Source organism: Anser brachyrhynchus (genome assembly GCF_964034855.1).
Source record: "Anser brachyrhynchus genome assembly, chromosome: 1".
Lineage (NCBI taxonomy): Eukaryota > Metazoa > Chordata > Aves > Anseriformes > Anatidae > Anser > Anser brachyrhynchus.
The window spans coordinates 56,134,620-56,150,880 of record NC_137694.1 but is presented as its reverse complement, the minus strand read 5'-3'; the positions used below and the strand labels follow the sequence as shown (position 1 = coordinate 56,150,880).

General features: G+C 46.6%; 1 protein-coding gene across 15 annotated transcripts in view; it reads right to left on the bottom strand.

Annotated features, from left to right (window-relative positions):
• RBFOX2 (RNA binding fox-1 homolog 2) overlaps window positions 1–16,261 on the bottom strand; it is a 177,684-nt gene that overhangs the window by 134,108 nt on the left and 27,315 nt on the right. For all 15 annotated transcript variants that reach the window (XR_013945181.1, XR_013945182.1, XR_013945183.1 and 12 more), the window contains exon 2: window positions 8,420–8,470. Coding sequence is in view for 12 of the 15 variants with exons in the window: in XM_080576858.1 (XP_080432984.1) it covers window positions 8,420–8,470 (51 nt within the window). In the remaining 3 variants the exon portion in view is untranslated. The remainder of the gene's footprint in view (window positions 1–8,419; window positions 8,471–16,261) is intronic.

Here is a 16,261-nt window from a genome sequence, read left to right as displayed (position 1 = left end):
CTGACATGATTGGTCCTTAAAAATTAGCAATCTATGTCTGCTGTTGCCTTAATTTCCTTTGGTAAAGCATCTGACTGTAAGCATCCAATCTTTTTCAACATCTTCCTAGGTTCTGTAACTACACTGACTGGTTTTATTCCTTGGGGTCTCTACACTCCCTTTAAAAAAATAAAAGACAGAAAAAAGGATGGAGAAATAATGTTTATATATTTATACATCCCTCATTTCCCTGAAGGCTCTGAGATTGAACAGCTTGCCCGGAGAGGCTGTGGACTCTCCTTGCCTGGAGACCTCCAAAAGCCACCCGGACGTGGCCCTGGGCAGCCTGCTCATGGCGGCCCTGCTGGAGCAGGCCGTGGAGCAGGGGGCCTCCAGGTCCCTTCCCACCCCAGCCATCCCATGGTTCTGTCAGATTTCCTGCTCTGCAGAACAGAAACCGGAGACAAGCTGCACTCCTCATCAAATATCCCTCCGTTATTTCCCCCGGGTGAGATTTTTGGAATGGAAGGAAGACTCGCACTATGAAGCCCCTCTCCCCTGTGCCTCTTCAGCGGGACGCCGAGCAGAAGCCGAGCACTGGGCGAGCATCACGATGGGACACAGGGCTGGTCGCAGCGCTCAGCCACACGTTCACTCCCCGGCTCTCCCAAGGGATCCCTGCTGGCCGAGGACGACAGCCTCCAGGGAACACGGAGAGGCCAAAACCAAGCTGGACACAGGGCGCCGAATTGCCCTCCCCTGCTCTCCCCAAAGCACGAGGTGTTCCTGCTTCACGGCAAGGGTTGGAAACCGCTGCCAGGAGATAACCCCAAAGACTCGCTCTGGAAAACGAGCGGAGGCAGGAGAAAGGCGCTGGCTGAGCGCTGGGTGCCCTCTTCTGGCAGCCCACAGCCCGAGCCGCAGGGCCAGCCCCGACCCGGGCACCCAGAGGCCCTGGGCCCGGCCAGGCTGCCCAGGTACCGGGGCACCCTCCCTGCTCCTCCTGGGCCCTCCACGGAGCCCCAGATCCCATCGCTCACCGCCACACCACACCAGGATGCTTCAGAAACCTGGCCTGTCCTTCCTCAGCACGTACACCTGCCTGGGGGGACCTGGGAGTCGCTTCTGCAAAGGCAGTGCAGCCTTTCAGGAAGAAAAAGGTGTTAAATACACACAAACTATTCACATTTTCTTTCTGCTCTCTGTTGCGATTTTTTTCCGCCAGTTAAGAAGAAAACCCTAATCCATAGGTGTCAGTGCAGCTATGTATGCAGTAGGAACTGAGGCCTTGAGCCCGCAGGTTGTTCCACTCCCTCCCCTGACAGCTCCCCAAACGATTCAGTTTTAAATTAGCTGTGCACAGAAGGACTTTTTCCCCCCCCTCCTCATAAAACATACCTAAAGTGCAGGACTCGTTGCCACAGGATGTTGTGGATGCCAAAGACAGCCTCAGAAATCATTTAAACAAGTTCAATAAAGAAAAATCTATCACAGGTGACCTTAAAAAAAAAAAAAGGAATCTATGGCCAGGAAATCCCAAAGCCACCAGACTGCTTAAAGAGTATATAGCAGGGGAAGTATCACCGAATCTTGGCGCTGCTCCCTGTGCTTTAAGTACTTGCCATTAGACACTGTCAAAGACACGACGCTGGAACGCAGAGACCTTCTGCCCGACCCAGGATAGCCGTGCTTATGCTCTTCAGTATGATCTAATACCCACAAACTAGCTGTTTTCTCTACACCATTTGGTTTTACCGTGCAGTCCTCCAACCGATCATTTTACTGACTGCTTCTAATACACACGCCATAGGCTCTAGCACCCCTGTAACCGTTCAGAGAGGGAAATCTAAAAAAATACTGCCCCTCTAGCCCAAATACCTCAGGGGGTCGGGAGTCTCCAAGACTCTTGCAGGCATTGGGTAACACTTCAATGGTCAAAAAGTACATCAGAGAACGAAAAAGTGGTCTCCTGGTCCTCTCCCAAGTAGGATGACTCATATCTCCTCTCTTTAACCCCGAGAAGAGATGAGAAATCGCTTGAATCGGACAACTCAAACATGAAAGGAATTTATATTACATCATCCAGCCCATTTCCTGCCAACGCCTTACAGCCCCAGAATTTGGCCGGACTATTCATCAGCAAGGTAATCGTTACTTCCCTTGAGAGACTGCTTATAGGGCTAAAGGATCTTATTGTCAGGAAGTCTTCCCATGTATTCGAATTAGATGCACTCTCTTTTCTAATTTCATCTTCTCATGTAACTTTTCTCCTTTCTTTGTTGCTGTTTTTGTTTCGCTATTGAGTAACAGTGAGGCACACATTCATATGGAGCTTGCTGAAGGAGTTTGTGAAAGATATTCAATGTTCTACAAGAAGACGATTCCCTGCCTTGTATTCAGAGGCTAGGAAAGCAACAGACATGATGGAAAAGAGAAATAAACATACAGTCAGAGTGATCCGTTTACAGGACTTGTGTCAAGTGCATGACAGTATGCTTCACGTACTACTTAAACCTTTGGATGGGTCTTGATAGTAAGAGATCAACTATACAGAAAGGAGAGATCTAGGGAATGTGGCCATCATGACTCAGTTCAGAATATAATTTTAGAAAGCAGTTTTTTAACAAGCTCAGTACTTGGCGGTGTACACGCTACAACTTTTTCTAATCCCAACTCCTGTAACTTTCCTGAAGTTTCTTATAGGGATATAGTTGGACCTTGAGAAAGAACCACTTCTTATCACTTCAAATGACCAGACAAGTGTCTTTCCGAGACGGTTCTGAATTCGGAGGACAAAGGTTACTAGAGTGGTCTTGGAGCTCATCTTTCCTCTTCCAACTCATACATGACTGGATCTGCTTGAACTTCAGTCTGTAACCAACTCCTCCTTCAACTTTGCTTCCACTCTGCTTTCTTTTTTCCTACCCAAGTATCTCAATTTACGTTACTTTTCACTAAATTCTTTCCATCATCAACGTTTTCCCCTCTGAACACTGACAGAGTTGGATGCAATTCTGTAAAAGATGTCTCTGCAAGTCCTCCGCGGCTGCAGTGGTAACCACCTTCCCATAGCACACCTTAAACTATCCCCACACTGCTTACTGCCTAGGTGCTAAACAGTAACCCCCAGCAGTTACCCCAGTACATGCCACCAGATCCCTCCGTGTGCAACTGCTTCACAGATACTTCCCATCTCTTGATTATCTTAGATTTTTGCTCAGACTGCATTCTTTAAAATGACGCTTGTTATTTTTTATGGGACATTGCAGTTAGGCCAATAACAGAACATCCCATCGGTCCCGTCTAGCACAGAGTGGAAATATTTCACTGCTTGCCTGAAGAGAGGTTGTGGAAGCCAGGAAGCAGAAGATTTGGCAGTCTTACCCTTAATTCACCCAATCTTAGACATAAGGAAGATGTTTAGACCAGTCCCTCCTCGTTAGCTTGGTTCCATCCCAAGCCTTGGATTGTTTACTTTCAGGCAAAGAAATACTCCCCCAAAGCACCAGGAATACCAAGCCTTCTCCATTTTATACAGAGGAGTTCAAACACTTCCTGATCTTTGTCCTGGCTCTTCGCTCAAAGAGAACGGTTTTAAAATTGTATTGAAGGCCTTTCTCCCTCTCTCTGTCACTCAGTTTAAGGATTTGCATTTAATATACTTCATTCAAACCAAAAGTGCAAATAAGGTGGCAAACAAACCAAAAACCCACAAACATTAACCCTCCCTTCCAGCTCCCTAATAACAACACTTCTGCTGCCACACACTTACCATTTACCCAGCAAGTTAGCATACTCACTAGAGGGTGTATTTCCATGGCCAGTTACAAGGAGGGAAACAAATTAAAAACCAAAATGCTTTTCAGGAATACTACCTAAAAATTTAAACTCTTGAGACAAGAAGTCTTTATAACTGGAGAGACCACGGCTGGTGCAACCATGGTACAAGTAAGAGCAGAGAAGTAACCGAGCCATTTTCCTCCAGAAGGTTACTATTTTATGACAAGGGCAGCTTGATATGTTAACACTGCACTAAACCAAGAGATTTTTGTGGATACCCTAATCCATGCTGAAACTCCAAGCTGCTAACCAAGTTGAGGCAACATCCCCAAATTCATGCTTCATCCATGTGATGGAGAAGAGGGAGACAGACAAAGGAGACCCAGACCACCCAGAGGAGAGGACGGAGGTTTCCCTGTGTGAGCTCCCTGCCAAAAGCCTGCTGCTCGGGGCAGACAGCACCAAGGGAGGGGAGCAGCGGTGCCTGCCTGCAGCCAGCTGCAAGAGGAAGCCTCTTGCCCACCATCCTGCCTCCCGCGGGGGCTCACACACACCCCTCACATCTTGGGATGAAGGGCTTCCTCGCCGAGCTCCCCACACAAGGAAAATAAACAGAAAGAAAGCAAGAGGGGAGGCTTCCTGTTGTCACAGCCTGCCGGCACCGCTCACCCAGAGCAGCCCCACAGCCGCAGTGAGGGAGCGCACGCAGCCTGCTGCTTCCCGCGATGCTCCACCAGATAGGCCAAAGCAGCAAGCGAGCAGCAGCCCAGGGGAACAGGCTGACAATTGGAGAGGATTTAACAGCATTTCACCTCAAGCCTGAACTCGAACTGAGGGGCTAGTGATAAAGCTGTTCCTAGTAGTTGCCATGGGCACTCAGGCTACCCAGGGCTGCAGGCTCATCTACATAGACGAGAACAACAGGTCAGGCCCGGTGAGTGCTCGGATGGCAAACCAGCCACCGAAATTACACCGCTGAAGGAAGTGTCATTTGTGACAGGTAATGACATTTCCACCACATTAGTACCGAGCCAATGGCCCAGTTTAATTTAAGAATGGCACTCACAGAAGCGTAAGCTTTAAAAAGAGGCTTCAAACCAACATCCTAACCTGTTATGATAGCTGCGGATCACTTTCCATAACAGAAGAGGTGTAACAGCTCTAACATCCTGACCCAGTTCTGGTGTGTGCAATTACCTCCTGCTTGCATAAACTCTCTCTCCTCCTCTCGTCCCTTCAGTGGGAGCCGAACAAGGTGTTCTTGCTCATTTCGTTTCCTGTTGGAGAACATATTTATTTTGTGCAGCTGCCAAACGCTGCCACGGAAGTGCCAGTATTCAGCAGCAATTCAAATGAATTTTAGATATCACTTCTAATACACATGAAAAGCACTAGAGCAATACGACATAGACCTTGGCTATATATAAAACAAGCTGGCATAGTTAGCACGGAATAACTTTCCAGAGCCAGAGTATTTATTCTTGACGAGTTTGTATATAAAAGTTGTGTCAGTATAGCTGTACTGGCCATTTTCCACACGGAGACAAACTCCTAGGATCTCAGAGCTGTTTGTCACAGCTTGGGAAATGAAGCAAAGAAGTCTTGGTTCACTGCATTTCAGGCAGGCACTCATGTTACAAAAAAAGAAACACCATTTTGCTAGCAGGCCCGACAGAGGGATACAGCACCGAATAGCCTCCAGAGAAAAAGCTCTCCTCACCAAAAGACTCAGTTCTCATCTCGGTTAACAGTGTTACGCTAACGCTTCCCGCATTCTCCCTTTATGGAGGCCTTCATTTGTGCTGTCATCCTAGCACTGCAGAAATGCAGGGGCATCCTGCTGTGCCTGCATGGGCATTATGGATCCACAGAGCAAACCTCGAATTCTTGAGAACAGTCCCAGGGAGCTCTGCAGCTCCTTATACAGCTGTACCAGCCCCAGCAGCGCCGCACTAACAGCGGCAGAAAGCTCTCTCGTTTTAGGCAAACTGTTACCATACTGATTTAGCACACATGCTCCTCGGGCCCTGCCACCACAAAAAGCCGAGCAGGACAGCACCCTGGCAGGACAGGCAAGGAGCAGGGGGGCTGTGCTGTGCGTTATCATAAAGCAATCATGCAACACCAAATGAAGAGAAATACAGCCTCAACATGAACTTATCTCCCTTGCCTCAGTGCTGCTGCCCATGCGTGATGATGACAGAACACTTAAATATTTGGGAGAGCGCACAAGATAAACTTTGGACTGTAGACCTAAGCGCTCCCAAACGGCCAAAGCAAGGACTCAAACCAATCACATATGCCCACTAGCAGAAAGAAAACTGTAATAATCTGGAACAGCTGGGTACGCTTTAACCGCTAGAGGGTGTAAAAACAGCATAGTGAAAGGTTTGCAGCCAGCAATTAGTGGCAGAGAGCTGGGAGGAGCGAGAAGGACTTACAAATAAGTGAAGGAGTAGGATGCTAAGTTAGGTGAAAGAAAGGGTAGGTTATATCCAGAGAATTTCTAGTAGGACTGCTGTGGTCAAACGATGAGGTGCCTGAAAATAAACCTCCGCTCTGCTACTTCTGCTAAGGAAAACATTGCGGTAAAAAGCACAGTACAGGGATTTGCAATAAATAAGTGCAATGGCAAAGAGCAAGATACACAGATTTACGCTCTCCAACTCAAATCCAGCTCCTAATCTGATGAAATGGAGAAATCTGACACAATTGCTCCTGCATCTCGTAATTAACTTTGTTACAGGGTCAGGATTACTGCACACAATCCCACACCACTTCCTTCCTCCCTCCCCAGTGCGGAAAAGCAGGTGATGCATCAAGCAGGGCTCTCTCTCCCACACCAGCCCATCTGTAGCAACAGAGGGCTTCTTTCTGCTGCTGTCGTGTTAGAGGCTCCCAATCAGATTAGCTAAAAGCCTTGAAACCTCATTAGTGAAAACCAGACCTGAATTTAATCCGTTTCAGGGCCAAAAGCAAGAAGGAAGGAAAAAACCTTTACCACAGATCAAAATGTCACCAAGAAGAGATTTAATTATTTATTTTGAACAACTATTTGCTAAAATGAAAACACCGAAGTGTTGCTGATGCTGTTTGCCCACTGGGAAATCTCTGTGAAGCTATGTTCCACCTGAAATACATAAGGACACCAGCTAACATACATCCATCCCTTCCTGCTCAGCCATACAGAGCCCTCTGGAGCTGCCCAGTCCATAGCACAGCTTCCCGAGCCCATCGCCGCTGCTCTGGTGACCCGTCAGCAACAGCAGCTCTGGACTTTCACACCAGAAGAGTTATTAAGGGATGAAAAAGAGGAAACTTGTGAAGCAGGACATCAAAACGAAACACCAAGACAACCCCAAACCAGCCCTAAATGGGAACAGTGAAACACAAAATAGGGTGCAGACGGTGCTACCAGAATGGAAAAACTGAAAGCAGATAGGAATATTTCTAAGGACCTGGGACTGGCTCTGGCTCTCAAAAGTTGTGTTTCTTACTTAGCCTGGACAGAGTAGGAACCCAACTCCCATAGCACTGCAGCACATATTATCTGTTTCTGCTGGTTAACAGTTTAGTATATCCCAATGCACATTCTGAGCAACTCCCTCCTATACAGAAATTCATACACACATTGCAAGCACCAGAGGCTTAAGCTCTTCAACTGCTGATGCTGCAGTATGCTGCCCTACCTTCGTAAAAACATCTCCCTTTGAGCTGTTGCTACACACACACAGGCCTCACCCAGACGGAATGAAAATCCCTTTCTTTAGACAGGAGTACCTGAGAGTATTAAAGAATTTGATTTTAGCTTTGCTGTTTGTTCATTACTGAAACGTGACGCATTATTGATTTTCTTTGCATATTAATCTCATGTTACACTGGCTCATACTCTGCTTCTTAGTAGCAGTGCATAACACTGAAAAAAAAAAAACCTCCATTCCAAGAAGGGAGATTTAATGTGTGACAGTTGTATCTTGTAATCCATTAAATTTCATTTGTTCCAAAGCACCTCCTCCTTCCTTTGCACAAATCCATCAACTGGGATTTCTCTGTCTTCTGTTAGGACGCGAGAGAATGCTTACAGATGCAATGCACTAAACAGTGTAATTTTTTACTGCTGTAGAATGAGAACATCCTGAACAAGAGCAAGGGGCAGGGGCCCTGAAGGACTTGAAAGGAAGGCAAGAGAAGTTCACAGACGCTAGAAACAACCCAATGGGGCACGTCATTCCCCACCACACTGGCAAAGCTAGCAAAGCAGGCTCTCACAAAAAGTAAACGTTGTTTTGCTCCCCAGATGCTAGAATTACCGCAATAAAACAGGGCCAAGCATGCACTGGCACTGAACATCTACATTCATTAACGCTGAGGAGATATAGTGGGAGCTTAGGATAGGGATTTTATGTTACAAGATTTTTTAAGAATAAAGAATTTCCTGAGCCGTTGGTAATGTGGAACATTTTTAACCCCTTACTAGGCACATTGCCACATAGTGCTGGAGGCCATATAAAAACATTCCGCTCACCATATATATCTCCACAAGCATTGCACAACAGAACAAAATTTCCACTCCTTAACAAGATGGTCAGGAAGCTATCGGACAAAACATCCCTAAGTGTACAGATTCACGCAGACACATTTACTGCAATCAGACTCTTACTTGATTGTCTCTTGCTGGGTATCCATGATAACCTGAAGTCAGAGGCTCGTTCTGCAAGACAAGAAAACAAAGACTGAATGTAGTGGTTACAAGGAATGGAAAGCAAGGAATTATAGGTCTGTCTTAACTCAGCCAAAAAGAAGAACCTGCATGAAATGGGGGAAGAAAGAGCCAAGATTAAAGCATTCTGCTAACTTCCTATTATCCATGTAAGCCAATACACCTAAGATTCATTTTCACCTTCGTATGCCAAGTTGTGCAGAAGGAAAAGAAAAAAAGAAATCAAAGCCATACAATAAGTATAAAGTAATCCTACCTCACCCCCTATCATTTCAGTTGTGTATAATTCTTGTAATTTTCCAAAGAATCTTTTATATGCAAACATCATTTACCATCATGAAAACTGAACAAAATAGAACAAGAAATTACAGAAGTTGCTGCCCACCTCGCCCAGTCCTGACGAAATGTTTCCCTAAACATTAGCCATAAAAGTGTTAATTTTCCCCTTTTCAAAACTAGACTAATTGTTTAACGTGAACTTAAAAAGCAGTCAGCGTAACTTCAATTACCCTGGCAAGCCTGAACAATACCTCACACGATAGGAAACCAATCCTTTAGATTTTCTTCCTTCACCCCAGAAGGGACCCGAAGCCTACGCTCCTTGTGTTACTGGCAGCCCTGTCACCCTGCTCTTTGGAGCACGTGAACCTCCAGCACTTCTGGAATTTCTCCACGAAATCTCCAGATCCTCCTCTATTTTAGCAATGCGTTGGGGATTAAGATAGCACAGCTCATAATAATTTCTAAACATTCATTTCTGTTTATTTCTATGTCTTAATTTCTTCTCCGTTTCTCCCCCTCCAACGCTCCCTATTCAAAACAGGGAAAGGGCACTCAGGTGCCCCATGCATCCTCCTCCCCGGGTAGAGACTAAACTAAACCAGACAAAGCCAATTTTAATTCCGCCCTGGTACCCCTCCTCACCCGCGAGCAGCTCCCTGCAGAGGGCTAGGAGGAAAGGAGGCCAGCAGTCCTCCGCAATCAGTTTTTAAGCCCGTTCCTATCTCTTGTTATGGCTGACAAGGAGGAACTCCTAAGCCAGCCCTGCGCTTTCTCCAGCAGCTCTTGCAGAGGGGAGAGACCCTGACAAAACACAGCAAAACAATCCCAAATGGTCAAAAGCAAAGATATGCTGGGCCTGCAGCTGACAGCCATCATGTATCCCAGCTACCTTCAGACCTTACGACGGGTTTTGGTTGAGATGATTCGGGTTCTGCTTTTAGTGTTGCTGGGCTATTCAGCTCAAAGTGGCCAGCTCCTACCAGAGAGAAGTCTTCTGCAGGGCATGCGACCGTGGGGATCATTTCAGTTTACACACAAACACTTAAGTGCAACTTCTTCTAAAAAGCAAGACGCAAATAATCCAATACAGGGCCTAGCAATGCTCTTTTAAATTTGTATTTGTCCTCCCCTCTCTTCCTTTTTACCTCAGACCTGCCCAGGGGATTCTCCGCGGAAACTTGCCAGGAAACATCAAACTTCATCTCCAGGCTCTCACGCAAAGCTCGGGTAGCGCAGGCGGTATGAGAGCTTCAAGGACAGCACAACTCCTGGCAGCGGTTTGGGGGATTAACAGTCATTAAGTTGACCACCCTGCGAGTACATTCTTCTCAAGCACTGACAGCCAACAAGCAGGTAAAGCACAAAACTCCACAAACACAGAAACAGCAGAAAGCACACTCAGGCTGGAAGAAGCAAGCGGAGACTGACAGCTGCGGTACTACAGTGTAACCTAGCTTCTGAGTTTTACCCGTGAACCTAATTAAAAACCAAGCAACATCACGATGGAAATGCGCAGCTATTACTCCCCCCGCATCCTCAGTGTAAGTACACATTGTAAGAAAACACTTTGATTGCTGTTCCTCCCACACACAACAGTTTACCAACCTAAATGAGTGCAATAAACGTCCACCTCCTATTTCTCTTCTCCTGCTAGATCATTCCAGGTCTGGTTTGAACGGCACGTTGTACACGTGTATGCAAGGTCTGTACCTTAAACATGCTCGTGTGCCAGCAATCTCTTTCAACAACACCTTGGAAACCAGGAAGGTTTCCACACGGTGAATAAGGAATAAACGGAGAAGGTACCACCACAGATGCTGAAGATATGGACGGTGAACATAAGCAGAAAGTAATAATGAAGAAAGGAAAAAATAAATCATTATTTTGAGGATGATGGTCTTCAACACACCAGGGACTAAGGAAAGGACCTGTCACCACAAAGCAGTGGCAGAAAAGAGACAAAACTAAAAACTTTGTGGGTTTCCTGAAATCAAAGACCCTGGATGCACAGAAATCACCTCCAGAAACAGAACGGTTTTATAAGCAGAAGCAAATCACAAGAGTGTGAAAAGGAAGAGAAAGATGACTAGAGAGATGTACGGACATTCTGTAAGATGTCTGAAAGAAACAAGAAAAAAAAAATAAGTGGAAGAAAGAAAACACAGCTGGCAAACCCCACTTTGCTTTTTGGAGGACAAAACCCACAAATTGCAACTAAAAATGTTTGAGGGATACCGTTTCAGCAGAAGGTAAAGGGAGAGGTGAAAGAGGGTTACTTCTGGAAGCAAGAGGTTGGAAAAAGCGGAGGTTAGAAAGAGGGTAGCAGCTGGAGCAGTCAGGTCACACAAGGGCCAAAGATATCTCTGCCTTTCGTACAGCAACGCTGCCACGAAGTACTGGGCTATTTGCAAAATCCCCGCTGTGCATATCATTGCTCTAATTGAACTTCGCTCTCCAAGAGAAGGCAGCGAGCGCCTAGGGAAACCGTCTCCCGCCAATAATCTCCAGTGCTGCCAATTTTACAGGTCACTAATGGTGAATCCGGGGCCTGCTGCACGATTATTCCATACGGGGCGTGCTTTTGTTGAAATCTAAACAGAGCACGAAGTGAAGGAGTTAAACTCACGACTGGAACAGGACAGTCCGACACATCCAGAGAGAAAGGGGATCTGAGGCAGCTGAGACTGGGGATACAGCAGCATCTCCTCCACCTGCACGCACACAAAACTAATCTCACAAAATGGAAGTGAAAAGAGAAGGGGGGAATATTTATCACAGATAAATACCCTGCCCTCAAGCACGCAGGGACTCCCCCTTCCCCTAATGGCCTGGTGGGAGAGGGAAGCCCCAGCTAACTCCATTTCTCCCGGCAACTACTTTTCTCTTTAGCTACCAACATGCAACCAGACGTTCATAAAGAAATTGAGTTAGGCAGCGCTAGCCTGCCAAATCAAATCAAGCTGCCACCGGGATGTTTCATTACTTTGTTTACCACTGAAAGGCATTTCTCAGGTACTTGCAATTTGCTTTAGAGCGAGGAGAGAAAAATAGATGATAATACAGCAGATCAGATTTCTGCAGCTCACGTTGTGATTTTATTCAAACCGTACTGACAACCTCACACGTGCTTCCACACTTCCACAGGACATGTGAGCATTGCTGCTGTACTCTGGTAACAGTCTCTGGGCTGGCCAAGGGGATTTAACAGGAATAAAAGTCACAACTCAGACAAGTCCACTAAGCCTTAAATGCTCTCTTCACTTCACATATTCCCCAACTTTGAATATCCCAGCGTCATTAACACAAGTTCAATTCCACTGGCATTTGCAATAGTAGGGTCTGCCACAAAGTGCAAGCCCCTGGGTCATGAAGTAAGATCAGCACGGCCGACTGCCGATCACTCAAGAGCAAAGGAGATGATCCTGCACTGCAGAGCACCCGGCCTTTGACGCTGTTAGGGTTTGGCTTTTGTTGTGGGTGGGTTTTGTTTTGCCTTTTTTTTTTTTTGGGGGGGGGGGGGGGGGTGCACAATGTCTGTTTTTTTCTCTCAACTTGAGAAATTTTAGAAATCACTGAATTGAACAAAACTTGAAAACAGATGGAGTTTTCCATCAGCCAGGACAGCAGTAAGAAATGACTGGCTCTGCACGTTCTGCTGGCTTATGAAAGGCCACAGAGGACCGGAGCATAGTCAATCATCTAGAAGAAATGTCATAGCTGCAATGGATAATGAGAGGTCTAAAAGTCTCCTCACCCTTTCCTTAAAAGTAAAGCTAAAATTTAGCTTAAAGAGGAAATAATTCTCTTTGACCTAACTTGACCCCAGAACAAATTAATTTTACATCTCAGAGTCATTTTGCTAGACTCAATCAGAGAAGCCTGATTAGCAATTGTTCTTTGACTGCCAAACTAAGCCTAAAGCCTGCAGGTTAAAACTGCACTACTAGGAACCATTAGCTCAGTAAATTCATCCATATTTCTCCAGCCAGAGAATCAATTCCTGTTGAATCCAAAGTTCAACTTGAAGCACTGAGTGAGCCCTTTTGGTTGCAAAGACAGCCTCAGAAATGAGACCAAGTGATCTCTCTTCACTGGGTTTGCAGGATGCCTGGCTTCATGACGGTGCTGGGAAAAACTTCAGAGTGAAGTTAATGCAATTTTTTTCAAGTTTCACAACCCCCTCCCAGGGTCTGGGCGATGACAGCAGTAGATGAGAACAGCTCATTCCCCTCTGCTCTGTCTGCCCCCAGGAGTTACCACCAGCACAGCAGCCTGGTGTCTTGGACAGACACGGAGAGGGAGAGCTCCGGGAAGCCAGAAACCTTGGAGCTACACAGAGCAGCGAAATAAAGGTGACAAAAAGTTACTTGTTCCTCCTGAAAGCAAAATGGGATTTTGAAGTGGTGAGATAGCACAAGCTACACATTTATCAGAGACTTGAGCTAGACAAACAGAAGCCACTTTTCCAGAACACTGAGAATAAGATGTTTACAAAAAGAGGCTGCAAAAAAACTGGCAACTAAGCTATTAATCTGAAAGTGACAGCTGCGAAAAAGTGAAGCTTGTGAGCCAGGCAGAAATCCCAGCACTCCTCTCCGCAGCTCAGTGGTTTCACTGTCCTTTTTGCTATACATCTTGCATAGCACAAAAGACAGCAAATCTGGGCTTTGAGGGGGGCGAGCTCTAAAAAGGCATTTTAGTACTTCACCTGTGGCAGTGCACTAGTAAAACTGTAAATACCTTGACCTTATTACCAGCTCCTGGGAAAACAGGTATGTCTTCATTAGACCCTTCCCTGTACAGATCACTGCATATAAGCAAACAGAAAATAGCTGTTTCTTTGCCCAAGTGCATCTGATGCAATCGGTTTGCCTTCGATTGTTTGTGCCGTCTCCCTACCTCAAATTATCTGTGGATAAAATTAATGGGAAAAGCAGCATCTACGTCTGAACTACCGATTATTAATGAAAAAAACTGAACTAAAGTAGTTTTTAAATGGATCTTAATGTCACCCTTCTCCCTTGATACTTACCCTAATTTGATATATAGCTCTCGCTAATCACTCTGCAGTTCCAATAACTGCATCTATAGTGTGGGACACTTCCCTTCAGCTGTCTTCACTTTCAATTAAATTTGGTTCTCGGCTTTGGCCGGGCTCCAACCACGCAGACGTCATCCAGCAGAGGACTTCCATTTATCCACTTCCTCGTTAGCGTCCCGACATCAACAACCCGTGCTGACGGGGACGCGAGTAACAGGACTTAAGTCTTTACTCCTTGCTCGTCCTCTTTTATTATGGAGCGTATTTGGGGGGCTCAAAGCAATTTTGACAAAAGATTTTGATAAAAGGCACCACGCCAAGTAGGCTGCGCGCTGCTGTCCTTGTGATCGCTCGGAAAACTCGTGCTGGTTGGCATGGCCCCATCTTTCCACGCCCAAATTACCGAGGCCGTGCCTCTAGGGACAGACGGACCTCCAGGGGCACCGCCACCAGCGCCGCGCTCCAGCCGCGAGGGCCCGGAGGCTGGCCTTGCGTCCCCAGGGCCTGGAGGCCGGAGGCCCATCCGGGCCCTCTTCCTTCCTGGAATTCTGGCCCCGTTGCCATGGCAACAGCAGCCTCCGGCTGGGCCCCCCCTGCAAGGTTTCCCCCCCTTTTCCTAAAAATATGGCATTTTCAGGAGGAGCCAGAGAGGGTGGGAAGGGAGAGCAGGCAGCGAGGCTGCCCCTTGTGGGAGGAGGCTGCAGCAGGTCTCCTGCCTCCTCACAGCGCCATGGCTCCCTCGGGGAGCAGCACTGGGGTCTTCCACCTGGGACAGGCGTTTTTCGAGATTCCCAAAACAGCCTGAAAAGGTATTTGGCCTTCCCTCTCGTCCCCGGGCACTTGGCTGGGAAGTGGCGCCATGAGGGCTGTGCATTTCCCCTGCGTGGCGGCCGTCTCGCCACACGCTTCCCATCGGGACGCAACTCAAGGCGTGCTGAAGGTGGTAGGCTGAGACATGCTGCCAGGAAAAATAGAGAAAATAAAATAAAAAGAGGCAGCCCCAGCCACTCACCTCCCCCTCTTGGTTCCCTTGTGCCAGTACAAGCACTCACTTTCCCTGCGCGCTGAGCTGGGTCAGGCAACTGAGGCAGATAATAAAGAAAAAAATAATAACCATAAAGTTTTCTGCCTGTGTGCTTTCAGCTGAATCTGCTCCTTATCCTGGCTGACTGTATGGCCATGGGGACAGCCGGGGGATGCAGACAGAGGCACGAGGAGGAGACAGCCCCTGCTGCAGACCCACATGGTGCAGAGGCTTTAGCAGCCTACAAGCCCATCGCCCGCCTCTGTGATCACCGTACAACAACCCGGAGTCCCCTGTAGCCCGTAACTCGCCACGGAGCTCCCAGACTCCCTTCTCGGCCATAATCAGCACGCAGGACATGAGTCGGGGCCAGCAGAAGGGAGCCCAGTCCCGCCAGGGCTCCCCGAGCAGGAAGCAGGCTGTGAAACAGCACGCCAAGAGACACACACTCTCCGAGGCAGAGACCCAGCCCGAGGTTGTTTTGCTACCCAGTGACATAGCGTAGACAAGAAAAGAAGGTGATGTCAGATTAATAAAAATAGCCTTCTGCCCTGATCAGAATTTGAATAGTTTGGAGGAATTAGCCAGGCAAGCCTATGAGGTAGACAGTAAGACAAAACAGGGTGAGTTTCAGGGGAGCACAATGAACAAAGCAATGGTGAAATCACCCGAAATTGGTGTGATTTTCTGGCCAGAAGGAGGCATTACCACATCTTTGCTATTCCTTGCTTTACCACGGCATTTCCTCCTGTCTTCCTAGCTTCCCTTACCAAATCCTACAGCTACAGATGGATCCCAAATAAAAGTAAAAGCTTAACTCCCCCACCTCTTCCCCCCCCCAAAAAAAAAACAGCCCCATGATTTCTGCTTCTTAAAGTCATGTTTTTAATCATACTCATTCAAAATATATATCTTCTTAGCTCCAACCTTGGGGCACTTCTGATTGGAGAAATCCTGCATATACTAAGGAACAGCAATTAGCTGGTAGAGCAGAAGCTGCAGAACTGAATGCACACACATATGTTTGACCAAACCACACATAAAGATAGCATTTCAACTTTTGAGTCTTAAAAACGTAGTATTCAAGAAGTTTACAAATACACATGCGGGTTTTAAGCTGACAGCATCTATATGACATTATAATACAGACATCTGTAATTTTGCAGAATGGAGACTTTCATACACAGAAAGCACTTCCACAGCTAAAATGGAAGAGCTAAAATCGAAGCATATTACTGAGATTTATAACAATGCAGATTCTCCTCTGACTTTTCTTTTTTTCTTTTTGAATAATCGAAGTGGCTTTCCAAAGGTTAGAATCCGCTTTCCACCAACCAGGTTTTCATTTTCCAGATCAGCCAAGGGGTGTTTTCAGCTTCTCAAAGAGATGAGATTTCATTAATTTAATGTAATTTAAAGTAATTTAAATGTTGAA